The following is a 23,273-nucleotide window of genomic DNA, read 5'->3' on the forward strand; positions in this document are numbered from 1 at the left end:
CTATGCCAGCTTCCCGGTTATTAAGAAAATGCAAGATTTTTCTGATGGGCTTAAGATAAAGAATTGTAATACCTATTTGGAATGTGCCATCTGTAAGGCAGCAAAATCTAAAACTGCTGCTATACCTAAGGTCTCTTCCCGTCGTGCAAGGTACCCTTATCAGCTGGTACACATGGATTTGGTTGGTCCTTTTAGACCCTCCCTTGGCAAGGGGCATTATTTTTTAACAGTAGTAGATTATTACTCTCGTTATGGCCATGTATTTATTTTAAAGGACAAAACTGAAGTCTTTACCAATTTCAAATATCTTTACAACCAGATCCAAACGCAACACAAGGTGTGCATAGCTCAGGTAGGGGAACTGAGTTTACATCCAGGACTTTTGAAAAGTGGATGAAGGAGAGAGGTATCCTCCATTTTAAATCATTGCCTCAAACGCCTTCGGAGAATGGCATTGTAGAAAGGAGAAATGGCGTGCTGCAGAATGTCATGAAGTGCCTACTTGCAGATGCCGACATGAGCCAAGTTTTTTGGGCAGAAGCGGTCAAAATGGCTAATTATCTAGTCAACAGGATGTGGAGTAGTGCCATTGACCAAACCCCATACTTCCTAGTCCATGGAAGGAAACCTAGCCTCTCACACCTGAGAATTTTTGATTCCTATGCCTGGGTCCATATTCCCAAGCACCTCAGAAGAAATGGGGGTAAGGCATCAAGGAGGCTCAGATTTATAGGTTATGCAACCGGCAGCAAGGCCTCTAGGTTTGTAGACAAAAATAACCTTGTCATTGTCTCTAGATCAGCTTCCTTTGAGGAGGGGTCAAATTGGTCAAAAATTCATTCCAATGAACCCGGTTATTCCCCTATTAGAAGCAACACTGAACAAGCAGCACCACCTGAAGAGGATGAACCAACAAACTCCAAACAACTGACCAGCGAAGATCCGGATGGTGATGAATCCCTACCTGACTCTGACGATTCAGACAAGGACTCCCTAGGTGACTTCACACCTCCTGCCTCACCTAAACGACCATATCTTCACAGCGCCTGGGACAGAGGCCCGCCCCATTTTGATTGGAAAGATACCTCCGGCAGCTCCAATTCTGACACCGATGCTCCGGATGTCAATGATGATGGTGAGTGGCAATTTCCCAGATGATCAAAATGCTCCAATAAAGGGGTGCCACCCAAAAGGTTGGACATTGGCTGTGTTGCCTCAGTCAACAGCGTTACCATGGCCCCTAAAACGTACATAGATGTCCTCCAGCTTCCCGAGGAAGAACAGCGCAGGTGGAGGGTGGCAATGGAGCGGGAAATGGACAGTCTCAAAAAATTAAAAGTTTTCATCCCCATGTAAGTCCCCAAAAAGAGGAAAGCAATTGGCACCCGTTGGGTCTACAAGGTCAAGCCAATGCCCAACAACAAACTCCTCAATAAGGCCCGGCTGGTAGCACAAGGCTACGCACAGCGCTACTTGCAGGACTTTGATGAAACATACTCCCCCACCGTGAGAGCGGAAAGTGTGAGGACTGCTTTGGTCACTGCAGCAGCACATGGGGAACACATTTTTCAATTCATTGTGCAAACTGCTTATTTACACACACATCTAAAACAAGAAATTTACGTCAGAGGTGCCCCCGGATTCCAGCAGCAGGAAGGCCACACCTGGCTTCTGAAGAAAAGTTTGTACAGCCTCAAACAATCAGGCAGACTGTGGTACAAATGCCTGACTAAAACTCTCAAATCACTGGGTTTCCATCCATCTCCAGCTGATAAATGTACCTTCACAAGGGATACCGAAGGGGGGCTCGAGAAAGTCCTAGTGTATGTTGATGACCTTTTATATATAGGGCCTGACAAGGGGGGATGTATTATATTTGCCAGAACCCTACAAAAAAAGTTCACTCTAAAGTCTTTAGGATATGTGGACAAGTACCTAGGCGTACAAATCAGCACTACACCAAAAGGTTTTGCTCTCTCCCAAAAGGAGAAGATAGAGGAACTCTTGGTGAAATGTAAAATGGAAGATAGCAAGCCAACGGCTATCCCAATGCAGACCGACTATTATGGATTGGCACACAAGGATAGCCCAGAGTTCCAAAATAATACTCTATTTAGGTCAGTGGTCGGCTCATTACTATATATAAGTAACTGGAGCCATCCAGATATTGCCCTGGCTGTAAACCTGCTATCCAGACAATCCTACCCAGTTCCACTGGTTGGCCATTAAAAAGCTATTAAGGTATCTCAAGACCACAGCAGATTATGTGCTTTGCTTGGAACCTGAGAATAGAGACAAGGCCCAATTAAAATGCTTCGTGGATGCGGACTGGGCCGGAGATACCAAGACACATAGGAGTACTTCGGGCTTCTTGGTACTATTAAATGAGGCACCCATCCATTGGCATGTGGGGCAACAGAAATTTGTTTCGGGGTCCACCGCTGAGGCCGAATATGCATGCTTATCAGAGGCAGGGAACGATCTGATATGGTTTGATGCCTTAATTTCTAGCATCTGGACACCATCGACTTTGCCCATCCAAATTATAGAAGACAACACCGGGGCCATAGGCATTGCCAAAGCCTATGCGGTGGGAAAAAGGTCCAGACATATTGATATCCGCTATCAAAATGTTAGGCAACTAGTAGAGATGGGGTTTATATCTTTATCACATTGTCAGACCAAATATCAAACAGCTGATATTTTCACAAAACCTCTACCAGCAGATAGGCACAAAGATCTGTGTAAAAAGTTATGTCTCACAGGGTAAAATCTGTTGTGCATTGCATTTGTATGTTTGCATGCCATTGGCTCGCAAGGAGGGGAACTGTCAAGTATTTACAAGCCATTGGCACATGTATCATACAGACCCTAGTGGAGGCAGAAAGTGCCCCCACCCCTATGTGGAAAGGAGGGGCTTACACTGAGTATAAAACCCCCTCTAACCTTTCCACCATGCTCTCTTTTACGTTTGTTCTCCATGAGACATGATCTTTGATCAGGGTAGTCACACACGCTGTGTGCCCCCTAACCTAATGAATATTAAGACAGCCTTTGTATATAGTTAATATGCTTCGTTATATGAATAAATATATTTATCACATTTATTCATGCATCTGCCTTTGGACTCTTCTATGCTCCTGGGTGTTTCTACGATCCCAATTTCCACACAGGGCCAATAGGCTGAGCTCCATTTTGAGGGCCATCCATTTTCTCCATCATATTTCTCTGTTTATTTATTTATTTATTTTTATTTATTTAATTTGTATACCGCCCTACTCCCGAAGGACTCAGGGCGGTGAACAGCCAAGCAATAAGATACATAAATACAAAAATTTAAAAAACCAGTTAAAATCGAATTAAATCATTTTTTGGCCCAGACAAATTAAAACACCCCAATAATTTAAGAACAGATTTAAAATTTATGTATTAAAAGAGGGAGGAGATTAGGCCAAGCCTGCTTGATGGAATAAAAGAGTCTTCACAGCGTGGCGGAAGGTGCGCAGATCCGGGATCCTCCGTATCTCTGGGGGGAGATCATTCCAGACGGTAGGTGCCCCCACAGAGAAGGCTCTCCCCCTAGGGGTCGCCAGCCGACATTGTTTGGCTGACGGCACCCGGAGGAGTCCCTCTCTATGAGAGCGTACTGGCCGGTGGGAGGCTATTGGTGGTAGTAGGCGGTCCCGTAAATAACCAGGTCCTAAGCCATGGAGCGCTTTAAAGGTGGTAACCAAAACCTTGAAGCGTACCCGGAAGACCACCGGGAGCCAGTGCAGCTCGCGCAGGAGAGGTGTCACATGGGAGTGCCATGACGCTCCCATTACCACCCGCGCGGCCGCACTCTGCGCCAGTTGGAGCCTCCGGGTGCTCCTCAAGGGGAGCCCCATGTAGAGAGCATTACAATAGTCCAGGCGGGAGGTGACGAGGGCATGAGTGACTGTGCGTAACGAGTCCCGATCCAGAAAGGGACGCAACTGACGAATCAGGCGAACCTGATAAAAAATCCTCCCGGTCACGGCCGTCAAGTGCTCTTCTAAAGACAGCCGTGAATCCAGGAGGACGCCCAAGTTGCGAGCCCTCTCCGTGGGGGCCAGTGATTCGCCCCCAATAGTCAGAGATGGCGTCAACTGACTATACCGGGACGTTGGAAACCACAGCCACTCGGTCTTGGATGGGTTGAGCCTGAGCCTGTTCCTCCCCATCCAGATCCGTACGGCCTCCAGGCACCGGGACATCACTTCAAGGGCATCGTTGGGGTGATCCGGGGTGGAGATGTACAGCTGGGTGTCATCAGCGTACTGATGGTACTCCACCCCGAAACCACGGATGATCTCGCCCAGCGGCTTCACATAAATGTTGAACAGGAGAGGCGAGAGGACCGACCCTTGCAGCACCCCACATATGAGGGGCCTCGGGGTCGACCTCTGTCCCCCTGTCAACACAGACTGCGACCGGTCAGAGAGAAAGGAGGAGAACCACCGTAACACAGTGCCTCCCACTCCTAACTCTTCCAACCGGTGCAGCATGATACCATGGTCGATGGTATCAAAAGCCGCTGAGAGATCTAACAGGACCAGGACAGAGGAGCACCCCCTGTCCCGAGCCCTCCAGAGATCATCAACCAACGCGACCAATGCCGTTTCCGTGCTGTACCCGGGCCTGAAACCTGACTGGAACGGATCCAGATACGTTGTTTCATCCAGGTGCTGGGGGAGCTGTTTCGCGACCACACTCTCAACAACCTTCGCCACAAAACGAAGGTTGGAGACCGGACGATAATTTACCAACATTGCCGGGTCCAGGGATGGCTTCTTGAGGAGAGGCCTCACCACCGCCTCTTTCAAGGCAGCAGGAAAGACACCCTCACCCAACGAAGCATTTATAATCCCCTGGAACCAGCCTCGTGTCACCTCCCGAGAAGCCAGCACTAACCAGGAGGGACACGGGTCCAATAAACAAGTGGTCGCGTTCAGTCTACCCAGAATCCTGTCCACATCCTCAGGGGTCACAGGATCAAACTCATCCCAGATAACATTCTCAAGACCTGCCCCTGTCCCTCCTCCTGAGACTACCCAGTCGGAGTCCAGATCTTCCCGAATCTGAGTGATTTTGTCATACAGATATTGAACAAAATCCTCGGCTCTACCCTCCAAGGGGTCCTCCCGCACTTCCTGGTGGAGCAGGGAGCGGGTCACCCTGAACAGGGCGGCCGGGCGATTATCTGATGACGCAATAAGAGCAGCAAAATAGCTACATTTCGCTGCTTTTATCGCCACTAGGTAAGTCCTAATATGAGATCTTACCAGTGTCCGGTCCGATTCGGAACGGCTGGCCCTCCAACTGCTCTCTAGGCGTCTTTTCCGGCGCTTCAACTCCCTCAGCTCCTCGGTAAACCAAGGAGCTAAATGAGATCGGCGCCGGGTCAGAGGCCGCAAAGGCACGACCCGGTCCAGAGCTCCAGCGGCCGCCCTATCCCAGGCGGCCACTAGGTCTCCAGTCGGGGCGTGTGCCAGAGCCTCAGGGAATGGCCCAAGCTCCATCTGGAACCTGTCAGGTTCCATCAGGCGCCTGGGGCGGAACCATCTTACCGGCTCCGCCTCCCTGCGGCGGGGTGTAGCGGTTCGAAGGTCGAGACGAAGGAGAGAGTGATCCGACCATGACAAGGGCTCGGTGACTATATCCCCTATCTCAAGATCACTCAACCACTGTCCAGAGACAAAAACCAGATCCAGCGTGTTTCCCCCCGTGTGTGTAGGGCCATGAATTAACTGGGTCAGGTCCATAGCTGTCATGGAAGCCATGAACTCCCGAGCCACCTCAGACGCCTCGCCCACGGACGGTAGGTTGAAATCCCCCATGACCATAAGCCTGGGGGTATCAACCGCCATTTGAGTCAAATGCTGCACTAAAATCTTGAAAGCCTGCAAACCTTGTTTTACCTCACTGATATAGATTAGATATTTCAAGACAAACTTGTTGCCAATATTAGTTTATTAACATGCATTATTTCTTACAAAATCTATACAGCATTTAACTCTACCTAAAACCTTCTGCAAGGAATGAATTTTTCTCAGCTTTAACTAAGAGGATCATGGCATAAATTTTAGCCACAATATCTATTTGGCCTATAGTTGCTAGAGTAATTTTTATTCCACATTTTAGATGGATAAAATGCTACTATTGCCAACTTCAATCCAACTGGAGAGCAGGGATTATTTATCAGTGAAACTGAAGATGCCAACAGAGGCCCCAACAACTATTTGATGTTTTTTGATCAGTTAAATAGTTGGTAGAATGTCTTCTCCAGGGAATGTATTGCTTGCATTTCAGGCCTTTTATGATTAATCTCAACATGAACATAATGGGGTAAAATATTGACATGTTCACTAATATTCTGAAAAGCAGCAGATGAATTCCATGGAGAAGATATTGGATCTATTGCTCATCCATCACCACCCACCCCTCACTTTACCAGAAGGAGAAACACACACACAAACCTGTGGGACTTTGTAGGTGCCTCCTAATGTTGACATCTGGATGGAGATCTCCCTGTCAGCTGCATCAAGAAGAGCCAGAAGGTTCTCCTTCCTTCCACAGCTGTAGTTGGGGACATTGGCTTTTCCAGTGGAGAGAATGTCCAGCAAGGCATCTGAAGTGTGGAAAGTGCTCAAATAGTTGTTATGGATGTTGTAGCCAAGTGTGAGGTTGTGGAAGAGATGGGAGTTCTTGTTGGCCAGGTGAATGTTGAAAATGAATAGTAAGCAAAAATAAAAATCGTCAGAAGTCCTATTGGAAAAAAAAAGTTATTATAATCAACAGCCACAACAAATACTTTTGTTACATATAATATATATAATCCTCCACAAGCCTACTGAGCCTTCAACCAATATTGATCCAAAAGCAAAGATCAGTTACACAAATATAGAAATGGGCTGAGGTACGGCAACTACAACTGATTCCACCACTACTTTAAATTCATTATTCAAGTGATAAATTAAGGATTGAACAGAGAGGAAAAGAATCTGCAGGCCTTTCAGCTTTTTTTCAGACCCCTTTTTGAGTCTCTTTCACAAAATCAGACAAAAGAGAGAAGCCATGGAAATCAAAATCATTCAGGAAATTAGACATATTCCCCAACATAGGAATAAATGAAAAATAAAAAAGAGAAAAGAAGGAGAGTGTTAGAATGGAGGGAGTGCAACTCCATCACCCTGAATGACTTACGGATCATGGAAAAGAAACTGAAGAGAAGGAGCCACGTTGAAAAGCAATTTTGAATGCAATCTTTCCTTTCCATTGGTGACTATACCAATGAGATGGTCTCCTGGTCTGTAGTAGCTCCATGGTTTCCCATCCTGGTTCTCCAAACTCAGCGGGCATTTCATTCTCATCTTCCCAGAGACTGGATGGGACAAAAGCAGCATCAGAGGCAGAAGCAGGAGGTCCATCATTCATGGGGTGAATCAATGAATCCCTTTCCTGTTTCTAAAGAAGAATTAGAAGAATCAAAAAAACTCTCACAAGGTGGAACATCCAGTTGCTTTTTCTCAACACAGAGAAACACTCAGCTTCATCTGGAAAGGAGAGAGACATAGATTCAAGAGGACAGACTCTGCCTGTCCCAAACCTCCATATTTCTCTGCCCAAAGTCTCCCCTGGAGGATTCGGCCAAACAGCAGAGCTGAAACTTTTATCATAATTCTCCCTCTCAGGAGGGATCCCTGGATAATTCAAGTAGTTCTTGCAGTCAAAGATTGTTGGGAAATTCTCTGGAGGGAAATGAAAGGGAAATAATCCCCATGTGATTCATAATAACAGGGGCAGAGATGGAATTAAATTGGTCATCTAGAATTGAGCGGTTTGGGAGTTCCATGCTTGAAAGTGGCCCCGGGGGAAATACACGGCACCTGTGGCTGAAGAAACAAATAAATCTGATATTTGTTTGCATAGTGATGAAAGACAAAACTCCAGGGGCCAGTTAATGCCGGAGCATGTCACAGATCTGAAATAGCTGCCAGCTGAGTTGGAACCAAAATTTACTTTATTTTGAAAGTTAATGCTCAAGGGCATCGCACAAAAGAGCTGATGCAATTGTGTGACCAGATTCCTAGAACAAAATCGACTTTAGTAAAAAAAAACTAACTAGGAAAAAAAATGAAAAGAGATGAAGAGACTAAACTTTAATGAAAAAGTAGTTATCAGAACTTTGCATAGTTGAAAAAACACACAGAGAGACAGAAACACAGAGAGGTTAAAAAAAATAGCCAAGTGAAAAGAGATGGAGAAATCAAGGCTGCCTCTCACCCCATGTGGGGAGGGAGGGAGGGAGGGAAGGGGAGCTCAGGACCTTTGTGTTGCAGATGGAAAGCTGATCTGCAAAATCCAACTTCCATCTTCAGAGACCTGGGAAGGCAGAAGCCCATATCCCATGTTGCTCAGCCACCTCTTTCCATGCACTCAGGGGGGGAAACCAAAGCCCAGACCCACAGAGAAAGCCCAGGATGGCCAGGAAGGAGGAGGGGATCTGGGGCATTCCTGGGAGACGTCAATGCGGAGAAGCAGCCAAAGATTCTTACTTACTTACTTAGCAACGACAACAACTGCTTTGATGCCAGGAAAATCTCACTCTGGAAAGACACCCATAATTTGGGGCAGCTGGGGTGGCGGAGGGGCTGCACTCCCTGCCCAAAAGGTTCGCCATCACAGTCCTCAAACATCAACTGTCATTTTATGTAAATCTTCATCCATTGTGTTGTAGGAAAGACAGGACCAGGCCAAGCTCTTCAATGTAGGAAAGCTTTATTTGCGCAGGTTCAAACAGCAAAAGCATATCAAAATGTTTGAACCCCGAAGGATTTGCAAGAACAAGCATTTATACTTCTGAATACGTGTACATAAGCAAGGGTGTTACCTTTGACATATATGGTAAGATAGGGAACTAGAAAACACTTGCTACAGACCTTTGGTATTGATAATTAGGAGAAGGGAGTAACATATGTTATCACAGTATTACATGGACAGGATGTTAAGATGAATGACAGGATACGTCTGTCTGGGTCAGCTAGATGAAAATACTTTCTTGCCAATACAGCTGTTTTTACCAACCAGAGAAGAGGAACTACTTGTCTTGACCAAACTTATATTTGCTAACAATGGTACAGACCAAAGTTTGGCCTATCTCAATTGGAATTGATAGTATATGTACGAATACGGGTAATTTTGTGCCTAAGAACAACAACAGTAATAATATACATACTAAGGGTTTTTTCTTCTTCTTCTGGAACTTTATTTTACAAAATCAGGGATTTTATTGTAGTACAATAAATTTTAGTAGTAAGCTTTCTAATCTTCTAATTTTCAGCTCTTCTTCCATCCCTTAAGGGCAGATTCTTCATCCTGGAATCATGTTTTGGCTCTAATGTTACTTTATCTTGCTCGATGAAAGAAATAAAGTTTTGAATGTAAGTAGAGATCAGGAAATCTCTACTTTCTCCGTCTCTGCCATGGATGGTCTGAGAAAGTCAGTGTCTCACCTCCTCAGTCGCTCCGTGAAGTCCTTTCTCATATTCTCCTTTTCTTCGATCAAAGCCCTTTTCTCACTTACGAGGCTCTCAATTTTATGCTGGAGTTCCAGTCTCTCGTTCCTCATCACACTTGTGTTTGTTTCTTTTCTGTAAGTTTAGAAGACCGGAGAGAAATTAGCCTTCTAAGTTTTTTGCTTCGATCACCAAGCATAATTACTGTAAATTCTCAATTATTTTTTCCCTTCATTTGCTTCTATCTTATATACATAAACATATACACACACACAGATATACACTTATTTCCTTTTGACCGCCCAAAAAACGGCTAGGGCTTCTTTTTTGGGGTGGGGGTCATATTTCCAGTCCCAGGAGGCATGGATAAGTTGCCCCTCACACCTCCTTGCCTAACTGTCTTACCAGCAGCTTACTCTGTGAAACAGCTGATCTGCGGGTGGGCTGCTGCCGGCGGCTTCAAGGAGCACGGCCGCTTTTGCAGCCTCAATCTACAGGCTCCGGGCACACAGCTATGCTGAGCCTGGCGGTCTTTGGGCCTAGCAGCCTCCAGTACCTTCCGCCGGAGCTACTCCACGCAGAGATGAGAAGAGAGCTACAGCACCTGTCAGGGCCCGAAGTGAGCCAGGCTCAGCATGGCTGTAAGCCCGATTCCTGCAGCACCGAATAGGCAGGCAGGCCAGCGCTCAGCAGCCCAAAGGCAGCAGTGGGCGAGGCGACATAGGCAGCACAGCTCCACCGGCGGCTGCTCCAAAAGGGGCCCTGGCAGACTGGCAGCCCAGCAGGGCTGATGAGAGCAGAGCTGCCAGGAGGGCAAAGAGGCCCCGTGACACCAGCAGCAACAGGGGCAGCTGCTTGGCGGCCAGTACGGGGCATGCCGCAGCCGAGACATGCCCAGCAGTAGCTGAGCCAGTAGGCAGGGTGAGTGAGAAGCGCCCCACCGGCCAGCCACTGAAGCTCCGCCACTGCGAGAGAGAAGGAGAGAGGGAGAGAGAGAGATCCGATCCAACCTCGGAGGGCTGGTGGTGATGTTCCCTCCCTCCCTCCCTCCCTCCCTCCCTCCCTCCCTCCCTCTCTCTCTCTCTCTCTCACACACACACACACACACACACACACACAGGTCCCTCACCCCCCCATCCCCCCATGGCAGCCTCATCCCTTCACTAACCTGCTTTCCAGCTCCGTTCTCGGCTGAGCACGTGGGGCAAGAAGTCTGTGGGACTCTGGTAAAAAAACCCACCATAATTGAGACCTTCCAACTTTTCATGCAAAAAAAAAAAAAAAAAAATCTCGCAAAGTTTGAAGGTCTCAACTGTTTCTTTTACTGGAGTCCCAGACTTCTGTCCGTTCCCTGCATGCGCAGCGGAGAACGGAGCTGGAAAGCAGGTTAGTGAAGGGATGAGGCTGCCTTGGGGGTGGGAGTGGGAGGGGGGCTGAGGGACCCCTGTTTGTGTGTGTGTGTGTGTTTGTGTGTGTGTGTGTTTGTGTGTGTGTGTGTGTGTGACAGAGAGGGAGAGAGAGAGCACATTGCTGCCAGCCCTGGATAACTCTCCGAGGTTGAATCTCTCTCTCTCTCTCATACACACACACACTGTCCTTTATTTGGGATCGCAGCACAGAGGCCTCTCCCAAAAGCTGAAGCCTTCGGATGGAACATTTTGGGGACGTCCTGTGGTGCCAAGGAAAGAACAATTGGTAGGAAAATGTGGGGGGGGAGGAGGAGGTTGCTCCGAAGCGACAGCAGAGCGTTGCACTTGGGAGGCTCCACAGGTAATACCGGTATTGAATTGCACGTCCTGCTCCAGTGAGAGTGGGGGCATGCAGGGGGCTCGGTGGCCAGGGAAGACGGGGTTTTGGGGTGCAAAGAAAGAAGGGATGATCTCCCTCCTCCATTTCGCTGCAGGGTCGCCATGGAGCTCATGCAGGGGAGCGTGACTGCTGGCGAAGGGAGCCCTGGCAGGCCGGCGGCTGGGGAGGTGCTCCAAAGATCTGGGCCAAGTTGCCCGGCCCTCGCTGGCTCAGCTGATTCATGGGCTGCAATTAAGGGGCCGAGCCTCCATGGAGTGACTGGGGAAGGGAAGGGCTGCCTCCTGTGCTGGCCACGCCCTCCCCTTCACTTATATTAGGCCCACCCCAAAAAAATCAGGCTAGGACTTATTTTTGGAGAAGGTCGTATTTTCGGAGAAACACGGTATTTCTTACCTGTCCAGTTGTTCCCGCAGCTCTTGGATCTCCCCGAGGAGCTCCTGGTTCTCCCCAGCTTCCTTCAGAACCCTGCAGTGGAGATGGAGGTTTTGTTGCTCCAACATCTGGATTCTGTAAAATAGGAAGACAAGAGGGAAATGAGCCCCCTCAGGTCTTCACCCGAATCATCAAACCCTTTTAAAATGAAAACTAACTAAAATGCCTGGCACTTCCTTTGTTTTACCCAGCCTTACTTTTTAATTACTTGAGTTTTGCCATTTCTGTTGCCACAGCTACAGTGCCAAGTTCTTCTCACAGGAACCAAAGCAGGAAGGATTTCAATGATTTATTAGGCACTTCAGAAATGCTCAGGAAAACTGACAAATCGGTAGATCCTATCTACATCTCCAGCATATTCTGAAGGGATTTGATTCGCTTCTTCAGTCTTCACAACATTATTTAAGTGCAAATGAATGAAGTTTTACTTTCAGTATTTAGCATTTCATAATCTATAAGTACCACAAAGGAATCTTCAGATCTTAAAACCTTTTTTTCCCCCTTTTTTTGGCTTTCATACCAGAAAAGGCACCAACCAATTCAAAACAATTTCCAAACTTTCTAATGGGGACAGAAGGGGGAGAAGACTGAACTGGGGAGAGCCGAGGGGGAGCCGAGAACTGAGGTCAGTGAGCAGCAGAGGAGGAGATCAAAGCAGGGACCTCCTAAATTCAGAGGATTTGGCCAGGAAAAGTCCCTGTCAAGAGATTCATGATGTCTCCCACCCATCCAGGCAACGTAATTCAACGCAGAACGTTGTGTAATGTGTGTCCAGGGTAGGGAGCTAAGGAGAATTGAATAGGAAATCCTGGAAGAGAAAGTCAGGGTTTCTCACCTCCGCAGTTTCTCCTCCACCTCCCTGCAGAGTTCTGCGTTCTTCTCCGAAAGCTGGGCGTTTTTACTCAGGAGCTCCTCATTCAGGGAGAACGACTTGTGCTTTCTGTTGCTGTAAATAGGAAAACCAGAGAGAAATTAGACCTTTAAGTTTTTTACTTGACTCATCGAACATTTTCTTCCATTGAAAAATATTAAAAATACCTTTATGTTTGTGTCGGTGTATAAATTCAGTCTTGCTATTTCTACTAACAATCCTTTCACCATTTATTGGGTCTTTTAGAAAGGCTCCGTAAAAATGGCCAATGGGTACAGTTTGAGGGACTTTAGATGCACCTCCAGGGTAGTCTTAAGGGATTGGATTAGTGACTTAAATATTAAGGTTTAATGTGTTGATAAGAGTTGTTTATAAGAGTTGGATTACTTAAGTTTTTACTTCAGTATTTAGCAAAGAAAGTCTACACACCCCTATTAAAAGGCCAGGTTTTGGAAATGTAAAAGAAAAAAACCAGACCAAGATAAATCCCTTCAGAGTACTTCCTCCTTTAACATAACATATAAGATGTACAATTCAAATCAAAAAACAAACTGAAGTTGTGAGAGAAAACTTCTCTCATGGTTTGCTGTGCCTATTGATTGGCTTTGATTGGTTTCTGGTTTGAATGTTTGAATGAGCCAATCAGAGCGCAGCTGTTGACTCTGAGTTTCCCGGGCTTTGTAACTGACACTCACTCGGCCTATAAGGAGCTGCTCTGGCTGCTGAGAGCACACATGGCACATGGCACATTGCTTTCTTACTACTCTCCCGGGTCCCACACAAGAGCTGCAGTCACTTAGCCTCCTTCTCAGGAAGGAAGATCCTGGGCTCCAACCGCATGGAGCAACTGCAAAGAGAGCTGAATGGACATGGCTGAGAGGGAGATCACTACTGATGTTCTTTGTAGATTTTGTTTTCTTTGCTTTTATTAAACTAGTTTGTTTTAAACTCTTCTGGCTCGCCTGTTTGGTGCATTTGTAAGCGGATAAGTCTGAGGTCTATAAAACCTCCACAACAGAAATCTTTGAAGGGAAAAAACTGATGTTAAATAGTAGTCATTAAGTATGTGAAAAACCCGTTAAGGGGACTCTGCTCAAGCCCCCATCGAGTTCAGCTGTTGAGTAGGGGGTTTCTGACATTTATTCAGTTGCCTCTTACAGCAACAGCCTTGGTCTCCACATCTTCTAAGCCACCAAAGTCACCAGGCTCACAGGGAAGCATTGGGGGGGGCAGCATCCTGCTCTGGGGCTGCTTTTCTTCCGCTGGAACTGGGGCTCCAGCCAAGGAGAGGGAATTGTGAACAGTTCCAAGTCTCAGTCAATTTCGGCACAAAACCTTCTGGCTTCTGCTAAAATGCTGAAGATGAAGAGGAATTTCCCCCTTTCGATGCCACAAGGACCCAAACCAGGCCTCCAAGTCAACACAACAATGGCTTCCCTACAAGGAGATTGAAGTTTCGGAATGGCCCTGGCAGAGCCCTGGACCCGAATCCAAGTGGAGACCTGGGGAGGGGACCGGAAGAGGGCTGGACACAGGAGAATCTGACAATTTTGGAGCCCTTTTGCAAGGAAGAGTGGGCAAAGATTTCCAAGGCAAGATGTGCCATGCAGATCGGCTCTAAGGCCGAAAGACTGGATGCTCTCGTAAAATCCGAAGCAGTTTCAACAAAGGATTCTTTTAAAGGAGGCCTCTTTATGCAGCCACGTTCCTGTAAGTTTTGTATTCTCATTTTTCCTCCTAAAAGATTTCCGTTTTTCAATTGAATTGTATAGCTTACGTGTTATATTAAAGGTGGGGAGAAAAGGAAGAGATTTATCTTGGGGTGATTTGTTTTACTTGTCAAAATCTGGGCATTTTGTCAGAGGTGTGTAGACATTCAATATCCGTTGAGGGAAGTCACCCCCCTCCTAGAAGAATGAAATCTTTTGAGAAATATTTAAAAAGGCAGAATATTATATTTCTCTAAAGGAGAAACATGTTTCTAAAGACAGAAACTAGCTCCCTCTCCCCAGCAGATGTTTGGTGCCCATGAAGAAAGACTGGGTCCTCCTATCTACAAGACAAAAGACCTTCAGCTCCAGGGTGAGGGGATTAAGACATGACCCTCCAGGACATAATAGGATCATCCAGTAGCAGACCTCCCTGCATTGCAAAATCTCCTAAAGACGTTGCATCACCCAGCAAACTTCAACCAAACTTATCTCAGACAAACATGACCCCACATGGCCCCATTGGAGTCTGGCAACAGCCAAAAGCATACATGTTCCTGCACAGGAACAGGAAGCTCAAGTTCAAAGCCCAAGAGAAGGTATCAATATCCCTGACTCTCCACTCTACGTGGTCAGCTGCCCAGAATCACAAACCACCACGTGGTTCTGCTTCATCAGTAAAGGGACCCACTTTCCGATCAGCTTCCAGCCTCCATTTTGTCTCCAGGGTCTTCCTCCCGTCTTGGAACTGAGCCAGATGGATATTTGTTCCAACAATTTGGCTCCCCAAGATGGGATTCCAAGCTAACCTGACCAACGGACCTTCCCCGGGTAATCCTCCCTTGCTGGACGGACCCATTGAGTCTCTGGGTGGATTTTTCCTGGAGCTTGGCCGTTTGGAACAGGGTAGTAAAGGGAGGTTTGAGTTTTGAGCTGAGTCCCTCTAAATTTTAACATTAGAGCCCAGAAAAGTGAGGGAAATGTGTATCTCTCCATGCCTGTGTGCAGTGGTGGGATTCAAAATTCTGTGGGCATGGCTTGATTGGTGGGCGTGGCTTGGTGGTCATGAGACTGGGTGGGTGTGGCTTGGTGGGCATGTTTTGTGGGCGTGGCTTGGTGGTCAGGTGACTGGGTGGATGTGGCTGATTGGTCATGTGACTGGGTGGGCGTGGCTAATTTGACGTCACTCATGTCAAGGGTTAGGGTTAGGGTGCCTGGCCTCTCCTCACCACAAAGGCCTCAACGAGATACAATTTCCCTGTCTATTTATTTCCTACTACTGAACATCCAAAATATACTATGTAATCCTATGTACATATGCCATATGTGTACATACATATTACATAGTATAGAGTGTGTATAGGCACACAAAAAGATACATTAGCTACTATACTTACTGTATGTGTATGTGCACACACACACACACACACACACACACAGCTCTTCTAAAACTATACACATTCAACCTCACTTACTGCATTTGGGAAACCCCCCCCCCAGAGTCCACTTTCTGCCACCCATTTAACTGTAACTTCTGTACATTAGAACATGACAGACGCCTTCAGATCTTCTTCCCTAGCCTGACTGTTAGAGCCAGGTGATGTCATGGAGGGAGTAAAATGTGGTGAAACTCACTTAACAACACTCTAGCTTAGCAACCAAAATTTTGGGCTTAATTGTGGTCATAGTCAAGGACTATCTCTGCCTTCCTCTGCATGGCAGCCTTGTCCTAGTAAACTCCTTGTCCTTTCTGGCACTTTTCCTCTCTGTTAGAGGCACCCAAATAATCCAGACGATATAAGGTTTCCTGCTGCAGCAGGAGGTTGGACTAGATGGCCTCTAAGGTCCCTTCCAGCCCTAGATTGCTGTCCTGTTTCAAAGCGTCTTCTGAAGCCACTTCTAGTGCCACGGTTTGTGGTCCTTCCTTCCTTCCTCTTCTCTCTCTCTCTCCCTTCCTTCCTTTCTTTCTCTTTTTCCTTTTTTTTTCTTTCTTTCACATTCTTTCTTTGTCTCTTTCTCTTTCTTTCTTTCTTTCTTTCTTTCTCTCTTTCTCTTTCTTTCTCTCTTTTTCTTTCTTTCTCTTTCTTTCTTGTCTCTCTCTCTCTTTCTTATCTCTCTCTCTCTCCCCTCCCTTCCCTCCCTCCTTCCTCCTTCAAAGGCTAGGAAAGAGAGACCCACCCGAGACACGCGAGGTGGGAGGCCCGAGAGAAAGCGCCTGGTCTGGGCACACCGCCCTCCATGATGAAGCCCTTCCCAGGGAGCAAAGCAAGGACTTACCGATCCTGATCCTGATGGTGAGCTCCAGCCACGGCAGCGGTGGCGGAAGGAGAGCTCCAGAGCGGTGGCAGTGGTGCTCCGGGAGGGCAGCCCTCAGGGCCCCGGGAAAGCGCACAGCCAGGAGTTGCCACTTTGGGTCCTCCCAGTCCAGAAAACGCTGCAGGCAGCAGAGCTTTCCTGTTGGGAGTGAAGTCGGACCCAAAGCTGAATTTCGCTGTGCTGCGAAAGACTCTTTCCCATTCTCAGCAAGAGCAGCAGGGGAAAGAAGCAGCCGCTGACCCAGAAAACACGCCCACAAAATAAGCCACGCCCACAGAACCCGTAGGGAAGATGTTTCGATTTCGCCCCTGTTCTCCTGCCTTTCAGCCCTGCACAGATAACTCTGCAACCTGTGGAATCCAGAATTTTATATTTTATATTTTTGAGATGCAATGTAGACTTACGTGGCATTCTTCTCCCTCGCACTCCTCATCGGTTCCCCCCCCCCCGGATGTTGTAGGAGCCTGGAAAAGTTAAAATAAATAACAGGTGTGGAATATACTTATAAATCAGCTCACTCACCCTCCGCTATCCCAACCCTCACATCTTATTATGACATGAACAATTTCTCAGGTATAACTCTCCTGGTTAAAGAAAAATGGGGTTTTCACAAGGTTATTTGCTATGTGAGAGAATTGATCTCTCAGCCCAGGGGTGAAATCTAACAGGTTCTGGAGAACCAGTAGCGGAAATTTTGACCAGTTCGGAGAACCAGCAAATATCACCTCTGGCTGGCCCCAGGAGTAAGGAGGAAATGGGGATTTTGCAGTATCCTTCCCCTGGAGTGAGGAGGGAGTGGGGATTTTGCAGTATCCTTCCCCTGCCACGCCCACCGAGCCACGCCCACCGAGCCACGCCATGCCCACAGAACTGGTAGTAAAAAAATTTGGATTTCACCACTGTCTCAGCCTGATTCGTTCACATAATAAAAGGATAATGTGAAAATTTGCCATCCTTAGTAATGGACACTTAGACCATTCCCCAGAAGATTTAGACTGCTTACCTGAGGGGGGCGGGGGGTGATGGACCGCTGAGGAGGAGGCCCTTGTTGGTTGGGGGGCAGCTGGCTGGCACCTGAAGCCTTCTGCTGAAAAGCCTTGGAGATCATGAGGACGTTGGGCCTGGACACGAGGGAGACCCCCAAGCCCATTTTACAGAGGCACCCTCGGTCCTATAGATGGGTTGGAACTACATATTACATACCTCCGTGTGCCTCCATAAGCCCAAATCCAGTGTCTCTTCTGGTACCACTGGGGAAAAAAATAGACTTCTTTAAAAACACAAACTTATTGACTGTGATTAAAGACATTCATTTTTTCAGCCACAGTTTGATCTGGGTTCTTTATTCCCCAATATTAGGAGCCAGCTGATACTTCTGGCATCTAAACTCTTCACCCTTCCTGCTCAAGTTAAGGAGATAGTGTTGTTTTTTAATTGTATTCTACCTCTATTTGTAGACTTTCCCTTCCTTTTCATTACAGTGTTGAGTAATTACTATTCTAACTGCTAAAGTCAAGTGTTATAATAAGTCTCTTTTTAATTTCATCCTACCTCTATTTGCGAATTTCCTCTTCATTCTCATCCGTTGTAGGAAATTGCCTGCCATTGTCAGAGAGGAAATGCTCTTTCCTTCAGCACTCAACCCCTTGGGTGACCCAGAGCAGCCCAGGAGACCTTCTATGACACGGGCTACGATGTCACAACCTTTGGCCCAGCTGTGGGGAGAGGCCAGGGGTGCCCCTTGGGCAGCTCTGGGCCTCCCAGGAGGAAGGGGTTGCAAGCCCAGATAGAGATCCTGGGAGGTCTCAGGCAAAGTCTGTGGAATAAAAAAAGATTTTTTTTTCTTTCTAGAATATTTCTTATTCTATTCTATTCTATTCTATTCTATTCTATTCTATTCTATTCTATTCTATTCTATTCTATTCTATTCTATTCTATTCTATTCCATTCCATTCCATTCCATTCCTGTTTCTACTCTATTCTATCCTATTCTAATTCTATTCTATTTCTAAGGACCAGGAATTGTGTATCAATCAGCAGTTATAAAAATATGGGGCTGGGCTGGGCAGGGGCCATTACAACTATTTTAATCACTACTTTAAACAAAAGTTAGCATTCAAGTGATGAACTCAAGTTTGGATGGAGAGAGGAAAATAATCTGGAGTTGTTACGGTTTTTATTCTGTCCCATCTTTGGATTCCAGCGACTTCCAGAAAATAAGAGAAAAAGAGAGAAGCTTTGGAAATCCAGATCATTCAGGAAATTAGACAGGTCCGTTAATAGAGGAGGAAGTGAAAGAAAAAGGAAAGAAGGAAAGTGTGAGGAATGCAAAGAGAGGAAAGGAAACTCCAGCACAGGGAATGACTTGGGAATCAAACTGACAAGGAGGAGCCTGGTTGGAAGTCCTTGTTCTATGCGATCTTCTTGTTCACCTGAGGATTCTCCCCATGAGATGGTCTCCTGGCCTGGAAGAGCTTCCCCTTCAGCATCTCCTGTCTCGGGTGGCCCAGGAGAAGCTCCGGGTATTTGGGAGGCCGTTGCCTGAACAGAAGAAATCAGATTTCGCATTCAAATCCTCCGGTTCTTTTTTTAAAAAAAACATTTTATTAGATTATAGAATAAAATACAAAAATAAAAAAACAAAGAGGAAGAAATGGGAGGAGGGGAAAGAGAACGGGGGGAGGGAGAAAAGAAAAGAAAAAGTGCTGACTTCAGACTTCCTCTGTTGCAGTAAAATAAAGCATTACAATCGAATCTCAACTTTTTACTTTTCCATAATAATATAAATGGTTTTGTAAAAGAAAGCAGATTTCACATTCAAATCCTCCAGTTCTCAGGGATGGCAAAAGTCCCGCCTCTCTCTCTCTCTACTGGCTGCTTCTATTCCTGGCCCGCCCCCTTCGTCATGACAACCCTGTAGCCAATCAAACGGGGGGAAGAGACGGTTGCCTGGGAGCTTCCCTACCCTCAGCCTGATGGAGAAGAGGCTGAAGAAGCCAAGCCAAAGGGGAGGGGAGTCAAATAAAGAGCAAATTTCAAAGCTTTGAGGGGGAAGAGAAAAGGGCAAAACCTCCCAGAATTGCAGAGGGAGGGGGGCTTAAGACCCTTCCCCAGAAAAGGCTGCAATGAAAAGGGTCTCCTCAGCTGGGGGCTCTGGAAGGGCCATGGGGGACCCCCATCTTCCTCAGAGTGATGGAGGGTCCCCTCCAGGGTGAGGCTGTCTGTCTTTTATTCCTCCAGGGCAACCCCGGATCCCCCTCAGAAGACCCAGCCCTGCATGGCTTCTCCCCACAGGAGCCTCTCCTGGAAAGACACGGAGCCCAAGCGAGGCTGGAGAAACCACGGGAGCTGCGTCCCTCCAACATTCAACCCTGGGACCCATAAACCAGTTTAGTCTCTTCCCAGGAATGCCCCAGATCCCCTCCTCCTCCTGGGCTTGTTCCATGGGTCTGGGCTTTGCTTTCCCCCCTGAGTGCCCCATGCATGGAAAGAGGTGGCTGAGCAACATAGGATATGGTCTCCCCCATTTCCAGGACTCATAATCCGGAAGTTGGATTTTGCAGATCAGCTTTCCATCTGCAACACGAGGGTCCTGAGCTCCCCTTCCCTCCCTCCCCTCCCTACATGGAGAGAGAGGCAGCCTTGATTTCTCCATCTCTTTTCACTTGGCTTTCTCTAACTTCTATCTCCCTCCCCCCCCCTCCCTGTGATTTTTTTTTAACTCCACAAAGTTCTAAAAACAAGTTTTTCACTAAGATTGATTTTGTTCTAGCAGTCTGGCTACACTATGCCATCAGCTCTTTTGTGCGATGCCCTTGAGCATTAGCTTTCAAAATAAAGTAAATTTTGGCTCCAACTCAGCTGGCAGCTCTTTCAGATCTGTGACATACTCTGGCATTAATTGGCCTTCGGAGTTTTGTCTTTCATCACTATACAAACAAATATCAGATGTATTTATTTCTTCAGCCACAGGTGCCGTGTATTCCCTGCATGGAGCTCCCAAACCTCTCAATTCTAGATGCTCCTGTTATTATGAATCACATGGAGATTATTTCCCTTTCATTTCCCTCCAGAGAATTTCCCAACAATCTCGGACTGCAAGAACTACTTGAATTATCCAGGGATCCCTCCTGAGAGGGAGAACTGTGATAAAAGTTTCAGCTCTGCTCTTTGGCCAAATCCTCCAGGGGAGACTTTGGGCAGAGAAATATGGAGTTTGGGGACAGGCAGAGTCTGCTCTTGAATGTACGTCTCTCTCCTTTCCAGGTGAAGCTGAGTGTTTCTCTGTGTTGAGAAAAAGCACCTGGATTTTCCACCTTGTGAGAGTCCTTTGATTCTTTTAAATCTTCTTTAGAAACAGGAAAGGGATCCATTGATTCACGCCATGAATTATGGACCTCCTGCTTCTGCTTCTGATGCTGCTTTTGTCCCATCCAGTCTCTGGGAAACTGATAATGAAATGCCTGCTGAGTTTGGAGAACCAGGATTTGAAACCATGGAGCTACTACAGACCAGGAGACCATCTAATCGGTATAGTCACCAGTGGATCGGAAAGTTTACATATAAAGTTGCTTTTCAACGTGGCTCCTTCTGGTCAGTTTGTTTTCCATGATCCGTAAGTCATTCAGGGTGATGGAGTTGCAGTCCCGCCATTCTAACATTCTCCTTCTTTTCTGTTCTTTATTTTTCATTTATTCCTATATTGGGGAATATGTCTAATTTCCTGAATGATGTTGATTTCCATGGCTTCTCTCTTTAGTCTGATTTTGTGAAAGAGACTCAAAAAGGGGTCTGAAAAAAAGCTGAACGGACTCCAGATTATTTTCCTCTCTCTGTTCAATCCTTAATTTATCATTTGAATAATGAGTTTTATTTAAAGTAGTGGTGGAATCAGTTGTAGTTGCCTCACACCATTTCTATATTTGTGTAACTGATCTTTGCTTTTGGATCAATGTTGGTTGAAGGCTCAGTAGGCTTGTGGAGGATTATATATATTATATGTAACAAAAGTATTTGTTGTGGCTGTTGATTATAATAACTTTTTTTTCAATAGGACTTTTTATGAATTTTTGTATTGCTTAAAATTCATTTTCGCCATTCAAATGGTCAACAAGAATTCCCATCTCTTGCGCAATCTCACACTTGGCTACAACATCCATAACAATTATTTCAGCACTTTCCACACTTCAGATGCCTTGCTGGACATTCTCTCCACTGGAGAAGCCAATGTCCCCAACTACAGCTGTGGAAGGAAGGAGAATCTCCTGGCTCTTCTTGATGGAGCTAGAAGGGGCATCTCCATCCAGATGTCAACATTAGGAGCCACCTACAAAGTCCCTCAGGTTTGTGTGTGTGTTTCTCCTTCTGGTAAAGTGAGGGGTGGGTGGTGGTGGATGAGCAATAGATGCAATCATGTCTTCTCCATGGAATTCAAGAGCTGCTTTTCTGCATATTAGCAAAAACGTCAATATTTTACCCCATTATGTTCATGTTGAGATTAATCATAAAAGGCCTGAAATGCAAGCAATACATTCCCTGGAGAAGACATTCTACCAAATATTTAACTGATCAAAAAATATCCCTGGTTGTTGGAGCCTCTATTGGCATCTTCATTTTCACACATAAATGATGCCTGCCCTATCCAGTCAGATTGAAGTTGGCAATAATAGCATTTTATCTATCTAAAATGTGGAATAAAAATTACTCTAGCAATTATGGGCCAAATAGACTAGGAGATACTGTGGTTAAAATTTATGCCATGATCCTCTTAGTTAAGCTTGAGAAAAATTCATTCCTTGCAGAAGAAGCAGAAGGTTTTAGGTAGAGTTAAATGCTATATAGATTTTGTAAGAAATAATGCATAAATTAATAATCTAATATTGGCAACAAATTTGTCCTGAAATATCTTATCTATATCAGTGAGGTAAAACAAGGTTTGCTGCTTTCTAGATGTTAGTGCAGCATTTGACTCAATAAACAGAGAAATCTGATGGAGAAAATGTTTTGCCCTCAAAATGGAGCTCAGCCTGTTGGCCCTGATCCAAGCCCTTGTTTGAGAGGGAGGTTTGGGCTCAATGGAGCCGTGAGAAGAAGGATCTATACTTACCAAGGGGGAAGGGAAAGATGCATATTTGAACCCTTGTTATTCAATCTAGATATGAAATGACTTACTAGGACTAATGCAGGGTCAAAAAACAGATCATAAATAAATGTTATTTCATTCTTGGACAAAAATGACTAAATTAGGGGACCAATGAAATGCAGTGCATGTAATACACAGTACTTGGATTTCAGAAAGGCTTTGACAAAGTAAACCACAACCTATTTCTTGGGAAGCTGAAAATATGTGGGATAGACAGCATCACCCCCAGATGGAGTCAGCCTGTGGTCCTCAATGGAACTACGTCTGCATGGAGGGAAACAAGCAGTGGGGGACCCCAAGGTTCCATTTTAGGCCCAGTTCTCTTCAACATCTCCATGACTGATTTGGATGAGGGGAGAAATGGAGAAATCATCAAATTTGAAGACAACACTAAAGTGGCAGGAATAGCCAACATCAAAATAGGCTCAAGATCCAGATAGATCTAGGAAGACTTGAAT

At 46.1% G+C, this 23,273-nt stretch overlaps 1 protein-coding gene across 1 annotated transcript; it reads right to left on the reverse strand.

Moving 5' to 3' along the window:
- Positions 1-9,262: 9,262 nt before the first annotated feature.
- LOC148112037 (uncharacterized) lies at positions 9,263-17,823 on the reverse strand. The gene is made up of 6 exons (XM_087878853.1): positions 17,677-17,823; positions 16,635-16,875; positions 13,984-14,173; positions 12,613-12,723; positions 11,739-11,852; positions 9,263-9,671 (listed from the first exon to the last, which is right to left on the reverse strand). Exons 1-6 carry the CDS (start codon positions 17,821-17,823, stop codon positions 9,530-9,532), a joined length of 945 nt encoding a protein of 314 aa, XP_087734979.1. The 3' UTR covers positions 9,263-9,529.
- Between the last annotated feature and the right edge of the window lie 5,450 nt (positions 17,824-23,273).

The sequence above is a fragment of the Pantherophis guttatus genome, chromosome 15 (assembly GCF_059756535.1).
Source record: "Pantherophis guttatus breed Tessera chromosome 15, ASM5975653v1, whole genome shotgun sequence".
Lineage (NCBI taxonomy): Eukaryota > Metazoa > Chordata > Lepidosauria > Squamata > Colubridae > Pantherophis > Pantherophis guttatus.